Genomic DNA, 14336 nt, shown 5'->3' on the forward strand with positions numbered 1-14336 from the left:
GAAACTAGCGTCATTTTCAATTCCCAGGGGCGTCCAAATACGTTCGCGCATGAATTCGTCGAGGCTAAGGTGGGTAACAGCTTCGACTGCTTTGCCAGCCCATTCAAAACTCACACCATACGAAAATCCCGTGCCTGGAGGGTACACTAGAGGCAAGGTAGCTAGGTGCTCGGCATCTGGGCCGGAGAACGGCCTTTCGCCGCGTGAGGCGCGCCATTTCATAAGCAACGGGTTAATATAATCGTACTCGTGGCCAGATTTATGAGTAAGTAGCATCCTAAGAGTGATAGGGATGGAGTTAGGCGTAAAAATGCCAATGTTTTTATCGTCGTCGAAACCGGTAATAATGCCGTATTTTCCGATATTAGGAAGCAATGTCTTGATATCCTTGTCTACGACGAATTATACTATTTATATGGCATAATATTGCATATATACCTAGGTAGTCATTAAGACTAATATACAAACAGTTTTATACCAGGATTTACCTCAAATGTCCCCGGGCCCTGTAGAAAGATCATACTCTGTGCCTAGGTACTCTAGTCTAGGAAGTCCTTTACTCTTTCCTCACACCATTCGAAATACTCTCTTGCCCGTCCTGAACCCCCTTCTTCCTCTCCTCTCAGTGCTAGGAGAAGATCCTTTCTCTGTCCCGGATGCCACCTTCCGTCACAAATCGCATACCGTCCCGTCACCGCATCATCCATAGTGACCGAGTCTGAGAATGCCGTCCAGAGATACGTGTAGGCACCGTGTATAGGATAGCGGAGGATAGGTCTAAGAACATATGCAATCAGCGGAGTAACGTGACGCCATATTCCCGTGATATAGTTTCCCGGGTTGGCGGCCATATGGACAACTCCCGTGCCGAAAGCTCCAGCCTCGGACTGCCGACGTGCGAATTCTGAAGCTAGGAACCAATTTGCTGTTTTGGAAGACGCGTATAGCTCATTTTGATTCTTAATACTGAAGGGGTCCTGTAAATATTCTTTCCGGATCCCACCTCGAGGACTTATCATGTCGACAAGAACTGACGCGGCCCACACGACGCGCACCGTATCCTTAGGGGACTTCTTAGCTGTTCTAGACAGAATAGGGGCGAGTAATCGGGTGAGTAAGTGGTGCCCAATAGAATTAGTAGCAAAATGATATTCGTGTCCCTGGGGAGTTTGAGGAGCATTTTTCCGAGCGCCAATACCCGCATTATTGAATAAGACATCGAGTCTCCCATCTGGACCCTCGAGCGCCAGGAATTGTTGGGCAGCGTTTTTGACACTTTCAAAATCTGCCACGTCCATTTGTATGAAATGTAAGCTCCCTGTCTTCACATTCGCATCCCCATCTTGGGCATAGTGTGCCTTTATGCGGGTAATAGCCTCTTCAGCATTGTCTTTCGATCGCGTAAGCATGTATACTTTGCCACCCGCACCGTACAAGATCCGTGAGGTTTCATATCCTATCCCGGATGACCCGCCTGTTACGATGAATACCTTGCCAGCTTGGCTTGGTAAGTTGGTGTCTGTCAGCGGTGCGCCGTTGCGCGGTGGGAAGAATTGTGTCCAAATTGCTCCGAGAGACATATTCGAGTGTATCTCAGGTTGGTGAAGGAACAATAAGAAATAGAATTATTGTGCGGAAGATGAAAAGGTGAGACAGTCGCGAACCCCTAACAGGTATATATCATTCGTAGAGATCCAATTACAGTTAGACTCTAGAGCGGCGGACACCCCCTGGTTACGGAATACCGGGGCAGCGCGGCATCAAAGCGGCAGGGTAGTAATAATAATATTGTATTGTGACCCAGTAACATTGCTATGTACACGCAAGTTTATGTGCTGTTCTTAAGCTAACGAATCAGAACGCCTCAGCTTTGGTCTATTGGAATAAGGTAAGGAGGTGGGAAAAAGGGGGAGAGATCTGATAGACATGTATCGGTCACGTGATTGAAGCTATGAGTCTCTTCACCAACTCACAGCCATAGAACGGCGTTCTATGGTAGGCCGTTCTAAGAACGGCCTACCTAATTACTCTAAAGATTCACCTATACACCCAATTCCTCGTGATTATCTCTTCGAAAGCTCCTGATGCTGCCTACTTGAGAATTTTATTAAGAGCATAGAATTCACGCAGAGTCTAGACCCTATTGCTCCTCTATCATTAAAGGGAAAGATAATTGGAAAGGGTCATACAGATATTTAGCTACATCGGGTAAAGTCAACGTCCCTAAATTCTGGTCCAAGCTAGACAATAGGCCAAGGAACGTAGTCCTACATCGCGTATGTTAAGACCTTCCACAGTAATGAGACCGGTGCCAAACGATTTCATCCAAACGGCACAAGTAGAACATTCCCTCCAAATTACAAGAGACTTAAAGATATAGTGTTGTCAGGCTTGACTCATAGAATCATCCACTCATCCCGCCATCAACCGGAAGAATTGCCCGAGTGATGAATTTGCTCTCGTTGCCTAAGAGGTACCCAACCATCGCAGCCACCTCACCCACTGGTAGGTACTCTTTTAATAGCACTGGGTATTCGGCAACATTTAGCTCGGGTTTTTCCTTGCAAAGCACGTCTTTCATGCCCCCGTCTACAAAACCTCTGGAGCGAGCGGTAGTTAGTTACTAAGGAGTTATCTGACGTTCGTAGAGAGGGGGGGGGGGGGGGGGACCCAAAAGCAGTGAAATACAGGGTCTTCTGTATACTACCTCCAATTAATGAAGCCGGGCCGGTAAGAAAATAATGTATACTTACGGGCACACCGCATTAACCCGGACATTGCGGTGTGCGTGTTCGGCAGCGGCTATTCTACTCAAACCAATGACCCCGTGCTTAGAAGCTGCGTAGGCTGGCAAGATGGGAATCTTGCGTATGCCGGCAGCGCTAGACATGTTCACAATGCTACCGCCATCTGCGATTGCGCGTAGTTGGAACTTTAGGCAGTTGAAAACGCCAGTTAAGTTGACATCAATGACTCGAGACCAGTTCTCGTAGCTCATCTCCGTTATCTGGTTTCCGTCACCAAGGATTCCTATTTCGTTACATCTCGATAGTTAGTCAATGGGTTATAGTAAAGTTAGAGGAGGGAAGGGGGGGGGGTATGGATAAGCTTGAAAGAGGAAATCTATCTGAGTAGCTATATATCGTAGATTCAGATCAGCGTACCAGCATTATTAACACATCCGTCAATCCTCCCAAATTTCTCCTTTGACGCAATGACCCATTCCTCGACGGACTTCGGGTCCGTGACGTTCACGGTCCATGTCGACACTTGAATATCGGGGTAAGTCTCAGAAATACGTTGCGCCGAGGCGTTGAGTTTGTCTATCTGCAAATCTGCCAAAGACAACGTTGCACCACGCGCCGCGATGTAGTCGCTTATAGCTGCCCCGATTCCTTGGGCCGCCCCCGTGACGAGTACAACCTTTCCTTGAAGAGGCTTTGGGTCTGCCATTAGTCGTGAGAGCAGCTAAGAATAAGCTAGGAGTTCGTTTAGACCGTAGAAAGAATTCTACTCGGGTTGACTGACAGAGACTTAAATGTTGCGGGATGCTTATGCTTTTATAGACAAATATCTACTCCGACTTCAGAAAATTACCTAGAGGTGGGATAGCGGTGTGTTACACCCCCCCCCCCTCCCCCCCGTGTGGTACGGGCAATAACTGCTACCCACATAACCAAAGCCACTGAAACATATAACAGGCGAGTTCTTGATATCTCAGTCCAGAGGGTGTATTCATACCCGCGGTAACCCAATGCTTTTCGATCATTGACGTAGGCATCACGCTGCATGCATAGGTACATATGTAGCTGAGGTAGGACACCTCTGCCGGTGAAGACGTTCAGATGATCTCAGTAGGCTCGTATTATCGGCAGATTGTTGAATAGTGTTGCCTGCTTTCTCGGCTTAGTCCCCGAGAATAGGTACCTAGATTGTTGATAATCATGTCGTTCTAAGGTGAGGGGGTGTTATAAAAAAAGGGTTATTAAAGATATAGCTTACCGGGCATAATATAGCGAGAATAAATCATCTCCAACTATCTATACCACGAATTAGAAGTACACTCACTTCCCCACGTTATGGTTGCTATACCGAGGTTATATTAAAACAAAACATAAATATCTTCCAGTATAAAACAGATATATAGGTAGGTACATAGAGTCAATTACTAGTTCAACAGGTAGGCAATTATATCGGACGCATTAAAAGGGGAAAACGAAGATAGGCATATATCGTATTATATTAGAATACACATTTGATAATAGATTCGGCGAATAAGTACGATAGACCCCGATGAATACGATCTTCTACTTACTCCTCTATTCTACCTCGGCTTCGCTCTCAGCCAAGGGCCGTTGAATACCGAAGGTGGAACCAAACAGCATAGAAACAACTTCGTTGATCCAACGCGTGGATCCATGCGTATTTAATATAATCCCTTAACTGTAACGCAACAACCTCACCAATTATAATGTATATAGATACAGTGTATATTAGTCTTTAGATAGCTCTGCACGCCGCATACCCCTAGGGAGGTCTGCGAGGACTGGTCCTTCCCCCTCGCCCCGGCGTTAAATATACCAACCAACCAACCAACCAACCAACCAACCAAGTAACAACCTCACCATGATGTCTACAAGTTATCCAAATTCTACTTTAATAAGACCTAGTTATATTAAACTTACTCTGAATTGTGTGGGTGGAAAGGGAGATAGAAGAAAAGAGAGTAATATTTAACACGTCTTAAGAAACAGTTGCCTCCGAGTTGGGGCACAAGACAAGGGAAGTAAAGAAAAGATTCGCTAATTTCAACTATCTAAAGCATGTATGGTTAACATCTCATACTTGACTGAACTACTCAGCTCCTCAAGAACTTAGCTACTAACTTTTAACCCTGCCCAAATAAAAATATACCTCGCTGCTTTATTTTTTAATGCCCAGTCTGACTAGTTCGCGCTGTTCGACGTTCCAAATTGTTGACAGCAAATCCATATGTGCAGCAGCCTGTCTGGCCACATTTCCTTCCCTCATGACATCTAGCGGGCGTTCGCAGTCGATGAGGAAGATCATCGTATCCTCGATGCGCTTCTTCCAGAACTCCCAGCGATGCATCGTCAAGCCAGGGGTAGGGTGGTGACTACCATAAGTCTTATCAAGCTCGAGTTGGTATAGATTCCCGTGATGATACATTGCCTCGTAGGTTGGTTCGAATCCGCGCTTGATCAGCCGATATATCTTATTTCCGCATTGAACAATCCATTGATTGACCGAGTTGAAGAACTTGTCGTAGTGATCGGCACTGTCCCAGCTGCTTTCTAGTGCGTCGCGCATTGCGAATACGAAAAAGGAAGGATCGTTCATTACATCGAGGGCGTACATGGAGGAGGCAAAGCAGTGAAAGTGATAATTCAGGACAGCCACCTCGTTCTGCTGAGCTCCAACTCCTGGCAGACCTATATATCGGAGAAGATGTCAATCCAGTCCCCTTCATAGATCGTCGTATCGTAGGGGCCATCCATTAAGATACGGCACTACGACTTACAATAAGCAAACTTAAGCCCCTTTTCAATATCCTCTTCTGTTAACAGCGGTGATAGGCCTAATGGGTAATTCACGATTATCCTGAGTAGGTCGAAGAGAATGGCGATAGGGGACCATATGCCAGACGGTAACGGGACCCCGGTAATTTGTACTATAATGCCACGAAAGATAACATTTTCTATAACAAATTCTGCTCTCATCGCTGGCCTGATGTGCGATATGACGATACTAAAAGTGGCAACATCTTTTCGATCTACGCGTTGATAGCGGGATATAATATCCGTGGTAATACAGAATAATGATTTGCATGCGGCAAATTCCAGATCAAGCATATTACAATCTACCTTGTGTCTCAGGAAGATATGATCAGGTTTTGAGAACAAGGAGGCCATATTGATGAAGAGATGTTGTTAGGCGGTGAAGAGTAGGGTTACTATTGAATATTACGGGCTGCGTGGAATCTAAACAAAAGGTTGGCCATTATATATTAAAGAAACTTCTTGGGGTAGAACGGTTACTAACTTAGGTCGTCACTACTTAGCAGAATAACTACCTCTAGGTACCTAGGTAAGAGTAAGGAACTATAATCTTGTTTCTACTAAGGTCCTCATTGCCAATACTTAGAGTTACCTGCCTTGGCTAAAGACCCGGTGGGCATTTCCTAGAGTGAGGCAACGTAGAATCCCAAAGTCTTGGAATGTATTAACTCGAGTTTTAAGTTGGTATTGGATTGCTCATCATATCAATACATCAAGCAGAGGGGTTTCCTCAGATGTCTTTAAACGGTCTAATAAGACCGGCCGTATGCATTTCATACGTATCCCGTCTCCCAATCCACTGCCTAATTATGGTACACCCGTTCTGTTTGTCCCATATCGTACATGCTTTGCAATTCATGATTCCCTCTATCCCTTGGCCAATGCACATTTATACTCTGAATCGGGCGTTAGTGTTTTGCGTAGGTACTTGATTGAAGTTTTAATTATAGATATCTCACGGTGGAAGAAGGTACTCGCTCCAGGGACTCGCTAGGAAAGCCACCGCAGCCTAGAACATGTTAGTTGCTAATATATTTGGTGGTGAGGGGATATATCGCAAAGGGAACATACGCCGAAGATTGCTACGCTCCGTACGACGGAAGCATTTTCGGGAGATGTGAAAGCTTCGTAAGTGGAGCTAACAACGCCCTTATTGGAACGGCCACCGACTCTTTTTGGTGGCATTGTATATGTGTTGGAAATAGTAACGCTGGTGAATTCGATTGTGTGATGTGCGAGGATGATGATGATGATGTCGAATACAGAAAAAGATTTAAATAAATTCAAGGCTGAATAAAACCCGAGCTAAGTTACGCTATTCCGTTGGCGGGACTAGTGGGACAAGTGGGACCAATCTAAGCTTTGTGTGGGACCTTGCTTGTGATCTTTATGGGGCGATATATGGAGCACATTGTGGCTGATGCGCAGCTGACAGGCCAATGTTGTAATGCCGTCACAAGGCTGAAGTCAATCATTTAACTTTCCCATTTCCCACCCATCAAAATCCCAACTTAAACCTATTTATTTCAACTATACCTATCCGTAACAGGTATATATACGTCTCCATGCGCGCAATCCAGTACTCAAATATCATATATCCTTCTAAAGTCACACTTGAAAATGGTTGAAACACCCCGATCCGCTTACGGCAATGCCGGCGGTTTCTTACCGGCCGGCACCTCATTACCTTCTCCCGCCCCTAGTACAGCATCCAATAAGGTAGCTGCACGCCTCCCGCGTCCGCGATCAAAACCTCTAGCTCGGGGTTCGAGGAAAGAAGATTATGCAAGAAACTATGTCTCCGAGCGACTATTACACATATCGCGCCGATACGTTAAGAAGCATGGTATCCCCGACCCTGCTGATGAGGTAAACGGCTATACGGACATAGACGAGTTATGCAAAGACCTCGAAGATGTCGTTGATGTACTTTGGTTTTCGGGTACACGTATGTTTTATCCTATGCTTGCACCTCAAAGAAGGAAGGTCGAATAGCTTTTATTAACCGACATTTTAGCCAGTCTTCAAATCCCGTACCTCCTTAATGTCGCACTCGCATTTAACACGTATCTACCATCCTTCTCGCCATCACCGCCGCCCACATTTGCGCTGCTGAAGAAACTCGACCACTGTTTCGCTAGCCTCCTTGTAGGCCACGATATTAAATCAGGCGTCCCTTTACCAGGGCTCCAAGGCAATGGAAGAGGGCTTACGAAAACCGATATGGTGCGCTGTAAAAGTATTGCTGATGAGACCCGCATGCTGGTCGCAGTGATTATGAGCGACGAGCCCGATGTCGGGGCATATGCAGACGCAAGCGATGATGATAATGATATCGGGCAGCCACCTACGAGGAAAAACATCGGCGTTTCATTCTCTACGGGGTTAATACAGACACCTATTCCGTACAGCGGTAATAGTAATAGCAGGGTTAAGCCCAAAGATATTATAGACTTTGAAAATGACACAGACTTGGGTGACGTCGAAGAACCACGCCATGCTATACCTAAACGCAAAGCCAGCGCTACCGATTTAGGCGACGAGAGGCCAGAGGATAAGAAAAGGATACAAGTTGAGGAAGAGGAGCCAACGCCGAAGTTTAGTGATGCGGCGCCGGGGGCTCGGAGTCCGGTTCCGAGTCCGGTTCCGGCACTCGATGGACCCGGTCCACATCAACCCGACGGCAAGTTCCATTGGATGGTAGATGACGATGAAGATTCCGATGAGGAAACAGCCCGGAATACAAAAGCAAGCTTCAACACTTCTACTACTCCCCCATCAACGATACATATGGCTCCCGACACTGAACAGGATACGGGCGAGCTAAGTATAGAGTTAGATGAGGAAGAGGAGGAGCTGCAACTAAATGTAGGCCAGGTATATGAAAAGACGTTGGTACAGCTCGGCAAATCACTAGGCGAGCCTATAACGTACGATTAGCAAACTTCGCATATAGGTAACTATAGTTAAATATAAGACGGTATAGTTACTACAATATTAGGTAGTATACCTACATAATTAGCGTGGCTATAATATAATAAACAATAAGAAGTCAAGTATAAAGCATACCTAGGTAGTTATTCATTAGACTTTATTAATCTCTGGGTGTCCCAGCAAAAGCTGAACTTCATTTAACTTGAACAAATGTCATTCGTTCCCAATTATATAAATAAAAAGCACGTACAACTCCGACTGCGCGATAGCTTTTTTTTTCTGTATAAAAAAAAAAAGCTTCGCAGGTAAGCGAATGCCTCTAAGGAAAATGTCGATGGAAACAATACACCATGAACTTCAGCATTTCTGCTCTATTGAATACACTGAGACGAAACAACCACAATGGAATCGCACTACACCAAATCACACCAAACCCAGCTTTCATTTCCACTTCCACTTCCGCTTCTGCTCACGGCGCAAGAAGTTTGTGGATACCTATGCATAGCCAGATCCCATCTCCAGGAACAACTTTCGCCTCCCACGCCCACCATTTTTTAGTCCCAGAAAGTAATAATCAGCACCTGAGGTCGCGAAGCAAATATTTAGTGTTTTTTTCTTCGCAGTGAGAGAACGCCTTTCGGCACAAACACTTCTCCAACTTTGGTCAAGGGGCCTGCGAAAGACAACGGCCAAGGTACCCGGGGCATTCCTGTCATCGATGGAACGACTCGGAAGTACCTATTAATTAACAGCTGCTCCGCCTCACACCACAATTGCAAAATCAATAAAGCAGCAGGTCTGGGGTCTCCAATCATGAAATCGGATCAATTCGACTGAGGGTGCGCTTGAATGAATTTCATTGCCTGACTGATCCGCGGATGTCAAGGTAAAACCAACCCAATATGGAGACAAGAAAAACTAGCGAGCCGCACAGTAGCAGAGAAGTGCAATACGAATCCTCCAAAAATACAATAGAATCAATCCTGGATCCCAAGACTGTGGCGTCCCTCGCCAGAATCTCACCGGTCTCGAAGACGAAGCAGCGGACGAGACGAAATAAGGACATATGTGATACGAGCGGTATGACGAAACAACTAAAAACAATAAGTATGGTATGGTAGTCTAAAAGGAGAAAAATCAACAGGCTTTTCGGTAGTAGTCGTGTTTCGTCTCTGGTCCGCTGAGTTCGAATACCCGTCAGACCATAGCCATAGTCCAGATGCGAGTTTAAACAACCGATGAACGCCATGACATGCCCAAGTTAACCCGAACGTAGAGATGCTTAAAGGATATCACTTAAGACCGGCGAGCTTAAAGACGTGCTCCTACTCCGCCCCAATCTCCCCAGCCCCTTCCATCCCAAATGGCCCAGTACCAAAATCAAAGGTTCCAGGATCAGCATCGCCGTCGTGTAGGAATGAATCGAAATCAAAGTCTTGAAGTACATCGCCAGTCTGCATAGGGTCCGCAAAAGACGGCATGGCGCCAAAGTCCTACAAGAGAGTCAGCGCAAATAACGTAAACAAAGACTTGGGGGTAACTTACTATTGAGTTGTTGTCCATGCCAAAGGTGTTTATTTGCGAAGGGTCCGGATGCGCTTGCGGTGCAGCAACTGGCGCAGGAGCAGGTGGAGGAGCAGATACAGCTGCATTAGCTGCTGGCTGAGCGGCCACAACCTGACCGTTCTTGTTGAAGTTCGTCGTGTTGACGGGCGTGACGGGCGTGGGAGGCTCAGGCTCTTGGGCGGCCTCCGAAGCAGGCGCCGCACCTGGGGCCTGGTTTGCCTTCTTCTGAGCGGCAGTCTATGAATAAGCGGTCAGATAGTTGTTAATACACAATTCTCATAAATTATATGCGTACCTTGTTCTTCGCGTTCTTAGTATCCTTCTTCTTGGGTGCGGCCTTGTTGGATTGCTGGGGGGTAGGCGGAGCCGCATTCTGCTGCGGCGACGACGTTGAGCGGCCAGCAGCACCATTATTAACCGGGGGAGCTGACGGGGGCGGCATAGATCGTTGTTGCGGCGTGCCCTGAACCTGACCTTGAGGTCCTTGTGGCCCTTGGGGCGCCATCGCGTTTCCATTCGGTCCCTGCTGCCATTGCATTGGGGGACCACCCTGGGCACCCTGCTGCGGTCTCATCATTTGAGGGTTCATCTGGCCGTTAAATGGTTGATTGGGGTGAGAACTCGGGGGTCGCATGCCTCCTCCGTTCATCTGTGCTGCGGCTACCATGTTGGAATCCATCCCGTTCATATTCTTGAAGAAATGACCCTGCATATTAGGGTCCATTCCATTTTGCACAAAATTCATTTGGTTCGGCGACCCTCTCGATTGCGCGCCATCTGTCAATGGCGATGGAATAGTAGCGGGGTTCATCTGCGGAGTATTACGCTTCATTTGGTCTGCCGGGTTAGGTGAAGCCCCCGGGCGAGCCCCCTGACCAGACGGGTCTTGGAAAGCCTGTCCGTTTGGACCAGGGCCACCGGGTGCCCCAGGACCACCGGGGCCAGCTCCGTCCGGTCGGGGCATGCCGCCCATGCTATCTTGCTCTTGCCTCGCCATCATAAGACGTTTCTTATTTTGTTGCTCCAATAACATTAGTTGCATCTGGTAGTCCTGCAGAGCATGATTGCTACCACCTGCTCCTTGGGCACCACCTGGTGCACCAGGCCTCACCACTCCAGGACCGCCCATCCCGTCTGGGTTGTAGAGTGCACTAATCGCAACTTCATTAGGTCCGCCTTGCATCATGGGCGATTGGCCCTGCGGGCCACCAGGATTGGGCATCTGTTTGTTAGTTATTTGCTGGCCATGGTGTTGCTGTAGGTTCTGTGAATACGTCTGGATCGACTTGGCCTGAGTTTGCGGAGGTTGTGATTGGAAATTTTGAAACTGTTCAGGTGACAGATTAGCTGGGTTGATACCGTTTGTTGAAAGCATATGTCCAGCTATAGTAGTATTTCTGGGCCCGTTGCCTACTTGTTGTCCTGGCATGCCTTGCTGCGGTCGTTGTCCATTAGGCATCATGCCTCCCTGTTGAGGATTGAAGGGTCCAGATGAGTCCAGACGCGGTCTCTTGCTCGGCGATGGCGCGTTCTCGGCCTGGCCGGGAGAACCTGGGCGGTTTTGATTACCGTCCATATTCGAACCATCGCGCTGCATCTGGTTCTGCTTTACCTGCTGTAGCATGTGCATGGCTTGCGGGCTGTAACACAACGTTAGTACGTAATCAGCGATATATACGATAGACTCTCGACATACTTGTTTTGATTATTGGCCATAGCTGTCCTAGCTAAGTTTTGCTGCTGCTTCGGATTAACTTGCATCCCATTTGGCATTCCCATCATTCGGGTTTGGCCGTAGATGTCTTGTCGCATTCCTCGTAGTATTGCTTGCTGTTCTGTTTGTCTCTGGCGATTTTGTTGCTAGAGTAGTCAGCCTCACCGCTGTCTTAAAATGGCTTTACGGGACACTTACCTGAGTATGGTTGACATATTGGCTCACTTGGGGACTGATGCCAGGCTTGTTACGTTGAGCGTAAAGCATATCCCAGAATAAACAGAACCACTCGTATAGGAAGCTATTTTCGGCGGCAGCTGGAACGTTCGGCATGGGCAGATCCGAGGGTCGCTTCGAGTCTATGTCATCTTTACTATCGGTGTCCATGGGATCATCGCCCACCCCATTACCCAGAACATTGCCATTCTCGTCACGACGGCGGCCGGGGCTTTCCTTAATGACGTTGAGGGTCTGCTCACTCTTGAGCATTTGGCGCGCGCAGTCGTACATGCCCTCTCGAAGGAAGTAGTCGTAAATATATGTATTAAGTACTGTCCGATTATTCCCTTGGCTTTGGACTTGTTGCTGTTGCGCGGCTAACGTATTGGCCATCATTGGTGATGGACCACCGACAGGCCCGGCCAAGGGGATATTGGGCATATTCATGTTATTCATGAGTAAGAAATGATGGACAGACAAAAGTCTGTCGAAATCCGCGGTATCCAGTCACAGTGATAAGCTACCACAGGGCAAATGCGCGTGCGTGTCGCGGTGATGGGAGCCAAGCTTGGCGACCGTGAGGCTCAATTCTGGCTATTGGAAGTCGTGATATGATGCCGGGATGAATCGATCAAATATCTCGGGCGCTCGTTTCTTGGTCAGCGACGGAAGAAAAACTAGTCGGACAAGACAGAAACGAATGCGCGTAAGTGTAATAATCGACTGAGCAATTCGGAACTTGACGGTGCGTTTCGGGGAAGGAATCCTAGTTTTGGATTTCGCCTTTTTTGCTAGACAGGAAATATTGATTAGGCAAGAGTCTAAATCCTCTAGCTATGCAAAAGGAGCGAAAGAGGATGCGACCAGGTACGCGGGTACCAAAGGTCCCTTTGGTATACAGAGGCCAGGAATGAAATCCGCAAATGAGGTGGAAAGAAATGTTGGTATAAAGTATCGCGAGTGGCGGTAGATTTAATAAGTAGAAAATGGACGAGTGGATGAGAAAAAGTGAAGGTGGTGGATGTGTGTCGGATTTTTTGGTGCGACGGCGGTGATGGCGAAGATGGGTTTGTCAGTCGATTTTCGGTCGGGTGGTATGGGCGTGGTGGTCTGGTCGTGGCGGTGGTAGGTGCTGATACTAGCGGTCGTTATTGGGGGCTGGTGCTTTGTTATAGCGAATGAGAGAGGGCGCCGGCAGGATGACAGCTAATGGATTTTTCTTGTCTTTGGTCCCTTGGGGAAAAAAACCCCTCTCTTCCAATGAACTTTTACTATTTCTCCTCAAGCGGTAGTCCAAATAACCTTAGATCCCGTTTCGAACGCGACAGCTCAAAACGGTAATAGTAAGGAGAGGAGGTTAAGAGAGAGTAGTCGTCGGAGGGCTAGACGAGATTTTGCGAAGATCGCTCGGTCTTGATCGATAGCGAACAGCAGACGAACTTAGGTGGGTAAGATGCTTTTAGGTACAGCTTAGGTTAGGTACCTAAGATAGATACTGTATATGTAGAAATAGATTTAAAAGCTGCACTGTGTGTTCTGCTGTCCTGCTGTCCTGCTGTCCTGCTGTCCTTGGTGATGGGGGCAGAAAGATGCCTTGCTCGCCTGCGTCCAGCACTGTTGGCAGCACTGTTGCAGTGCAAATATTCTATTCCTATCTCGCGTGCTCTCTCTTTCTGACTCTCTACTCTGTCTCGCAGACTGTTTTTTTGTGTGTCCCTTCAACGCGAGATCGCAACGCTTCTGTGGTGTAGGCGGAGCGCTAGCTTTCCTTCCACGACGAGAAGCCAATTATTAGGCGAATTCGAAATCGCGCACGGTGGATGCGACCTTGCAGACATTCAAAAGACCAGGCAATATCCAGAGATGCATAGGCAGGCAAACAAAATGTTAAAAGAATAAGAGGATTGCTGCCGTGGTGATGAATATTGGAAGAAGGGGAAATGCTAAGAAGAATAGAATTAGAAGGATATAATTCTACGGATCTGAGCCGAAACTGGCAAAGAATAGTGGCGGAAGATGATGGGTAGTGTGCGAGGGTAAGGCAAGTGTGTAAGTACCAGAATGTGGTAGGTGTGGTTACCTATGTACCTAGATAAGTAAAGTTAATAGGGTAGTTAATGTGGTGCGCGGAGAGAAATGCTAAGGTAAATGATAGTTAAGGCAAGGGACCCCCCGTGCTTTGGGCTCTCGGGGCATGCGCTAGGTGGATTTTAAGATTTTTGGGGGGATGGGGGGGGGGGGGGGGGGGGGATAAAAGACAGAAATAAAACGTAAAAGAACATTCAAAAAACAGCGGGGGCGGTAGGATTGGAAAAAAGTGTAGT

General features: G+C 47.3%; 7 protein-coding genes across 7 annotated transcripts; 1 reads left to right on the forward strand and 6 right to left on the reverse strand.

Annotated features, from left to right (window-relative positions):
* Positions 1-437: 437 nt before the first annotated feature.
* Positions 438-1661, reverse strand: F4817DRAFT_287034 (NAD(P)-binding protein). Its single transcript, XM_049299619.1, has one exon. It carries the CDS (start codon positions 1578-1580, stop codon positions 540-542), a length of 1041 nt encoding a protein of 346 aa, XP_049154460.1. The 5' UTR covers positions 1581-1661; the 3' UTR covers positions 438-539.
* Positions 1662-2102: 441 nt separating this feature from the next.
* Positions 2103-3643, reverse strand: F4817DRAFT_351968 (NAD(P)-binding protein). Its single transcript, XM_049305164.1, has 3 exons — positions 3165-3643; positions 2754-3030; positions 2103-2600 (listed from the first exon to the last, which is right to left on the reverse strand). The coding sequence occupies exons 1-3, from the start codon at positions 3451-3453 to the stop codon at positions 2405-2407; spliced, it is 762 nt and encodes a 253-aa protein (XP_049154461.1). The 5' UTR covers positions 3454-3643; the 3' UTR covers positions 2103-2404.
* A 702-nt stretch (positions 3644-4345) lies between these two features.
* Positions 4346-5933, reverse strand: F4817DRAFT_369127 (uncharacterized protein; the record flags this gene model as incomplete). The annotated part of the gene is made up of 2 exons (XM_049307317.1): positions 4346-5453; positions 5543-5933. The coding sequence occupies 2 exons, from the start codon at positions 5931-5933 to the stop codon at positions 4924-4926; spliced, it is 921 nt and encodes a 306-aa protein (XP_049154462.1). The 3' UTR covers positions 4346-4923.
* A 601-nt stretch (positions 5934-6534) lies between these two features.
* On the reverse strand, positions 6535-6764 carry F4817DRAFT_320478 (putative TOM core complex subunit Tom6; the record flags this gene model as incomplete). Its single annotated transcript, XM_049301192.1, has 2 exons — positions 6535-6588; positions 6651-6764. The coding sequence occupies 2 exons, from the start codon at positions 6762-6764 to the stop codon at positions 6535-6537; spliced, it is 168 nt and encodes a 55-aa protein (XP_049154463.1).
* Positions 6765-7065: 301 nt separating this feature from the next.
* On the forward strand, positions 7066-8657 carry F4817DRAFT_287104 (uncharacterized protein). Its single transcript, XM_049299620.1, has 2 exons — positions 7066-7527; positions 7597-8657. Exons 1-2 carry the CDS (start codon positions 7200-7202, stop codon positions 8517-8519), a joined length of 1251 nt encoding a protein of 416 aa, XP_049154464.1. The 5' UTR covers positions 7066-7199; the 3' UTR covers positions 8520-8657.
* Positions 8658-9254: 597 nt separating this feature from the next.
* On the reverse strand, positions 9255-10031 carry F4817DRAFT_287106 (uncharacterized protein). The gene has a single exon (XM_049299621.1). It carries the CDS (start codon positions 9760-9762, stop codon positions 9370-9372), a length of 393 nt encoding a protein of 130 aa, XP_049154465.1. The 5' UTR covers positions 9763-10031; the 3' UTR covers positions 9255-9369.
* F4817DRAFT_320480 (uncharacterized protein) lies at positions 9839-12459 on the reverse strand (the record flags this gene model as incomplete). Its single annotated transcript, XM_049301193.1, has 5 exons — positions 9839-10006; positions 10059-10316; positions 10375-11719; positions 11776-11939; positions 11992-12459. 5 exons carry the CDS (start codon positions 12457-12459, stop codon positions 9839-9841), a joined length of 2403 nt encoding a protein of 800 aa, XP_049154466.1.
* Positions 12460-14336: the final 1877 nt, after the last annotated feature.

The sequence above is a fragment of the Daldinia loculata genome, assembly GCF_022478755.1.
Source record: "Daldinia loculata strain CBS 113971 unplaced genomic scaffold F4817scaffold_81, whole genome shotgun sequence".
NCBI lineage: Eukaryota > Fungi > Ascomycota > Sordariomycetes > Xylariales > Hypoxylaceae > Daldinia > Daldinia loculata.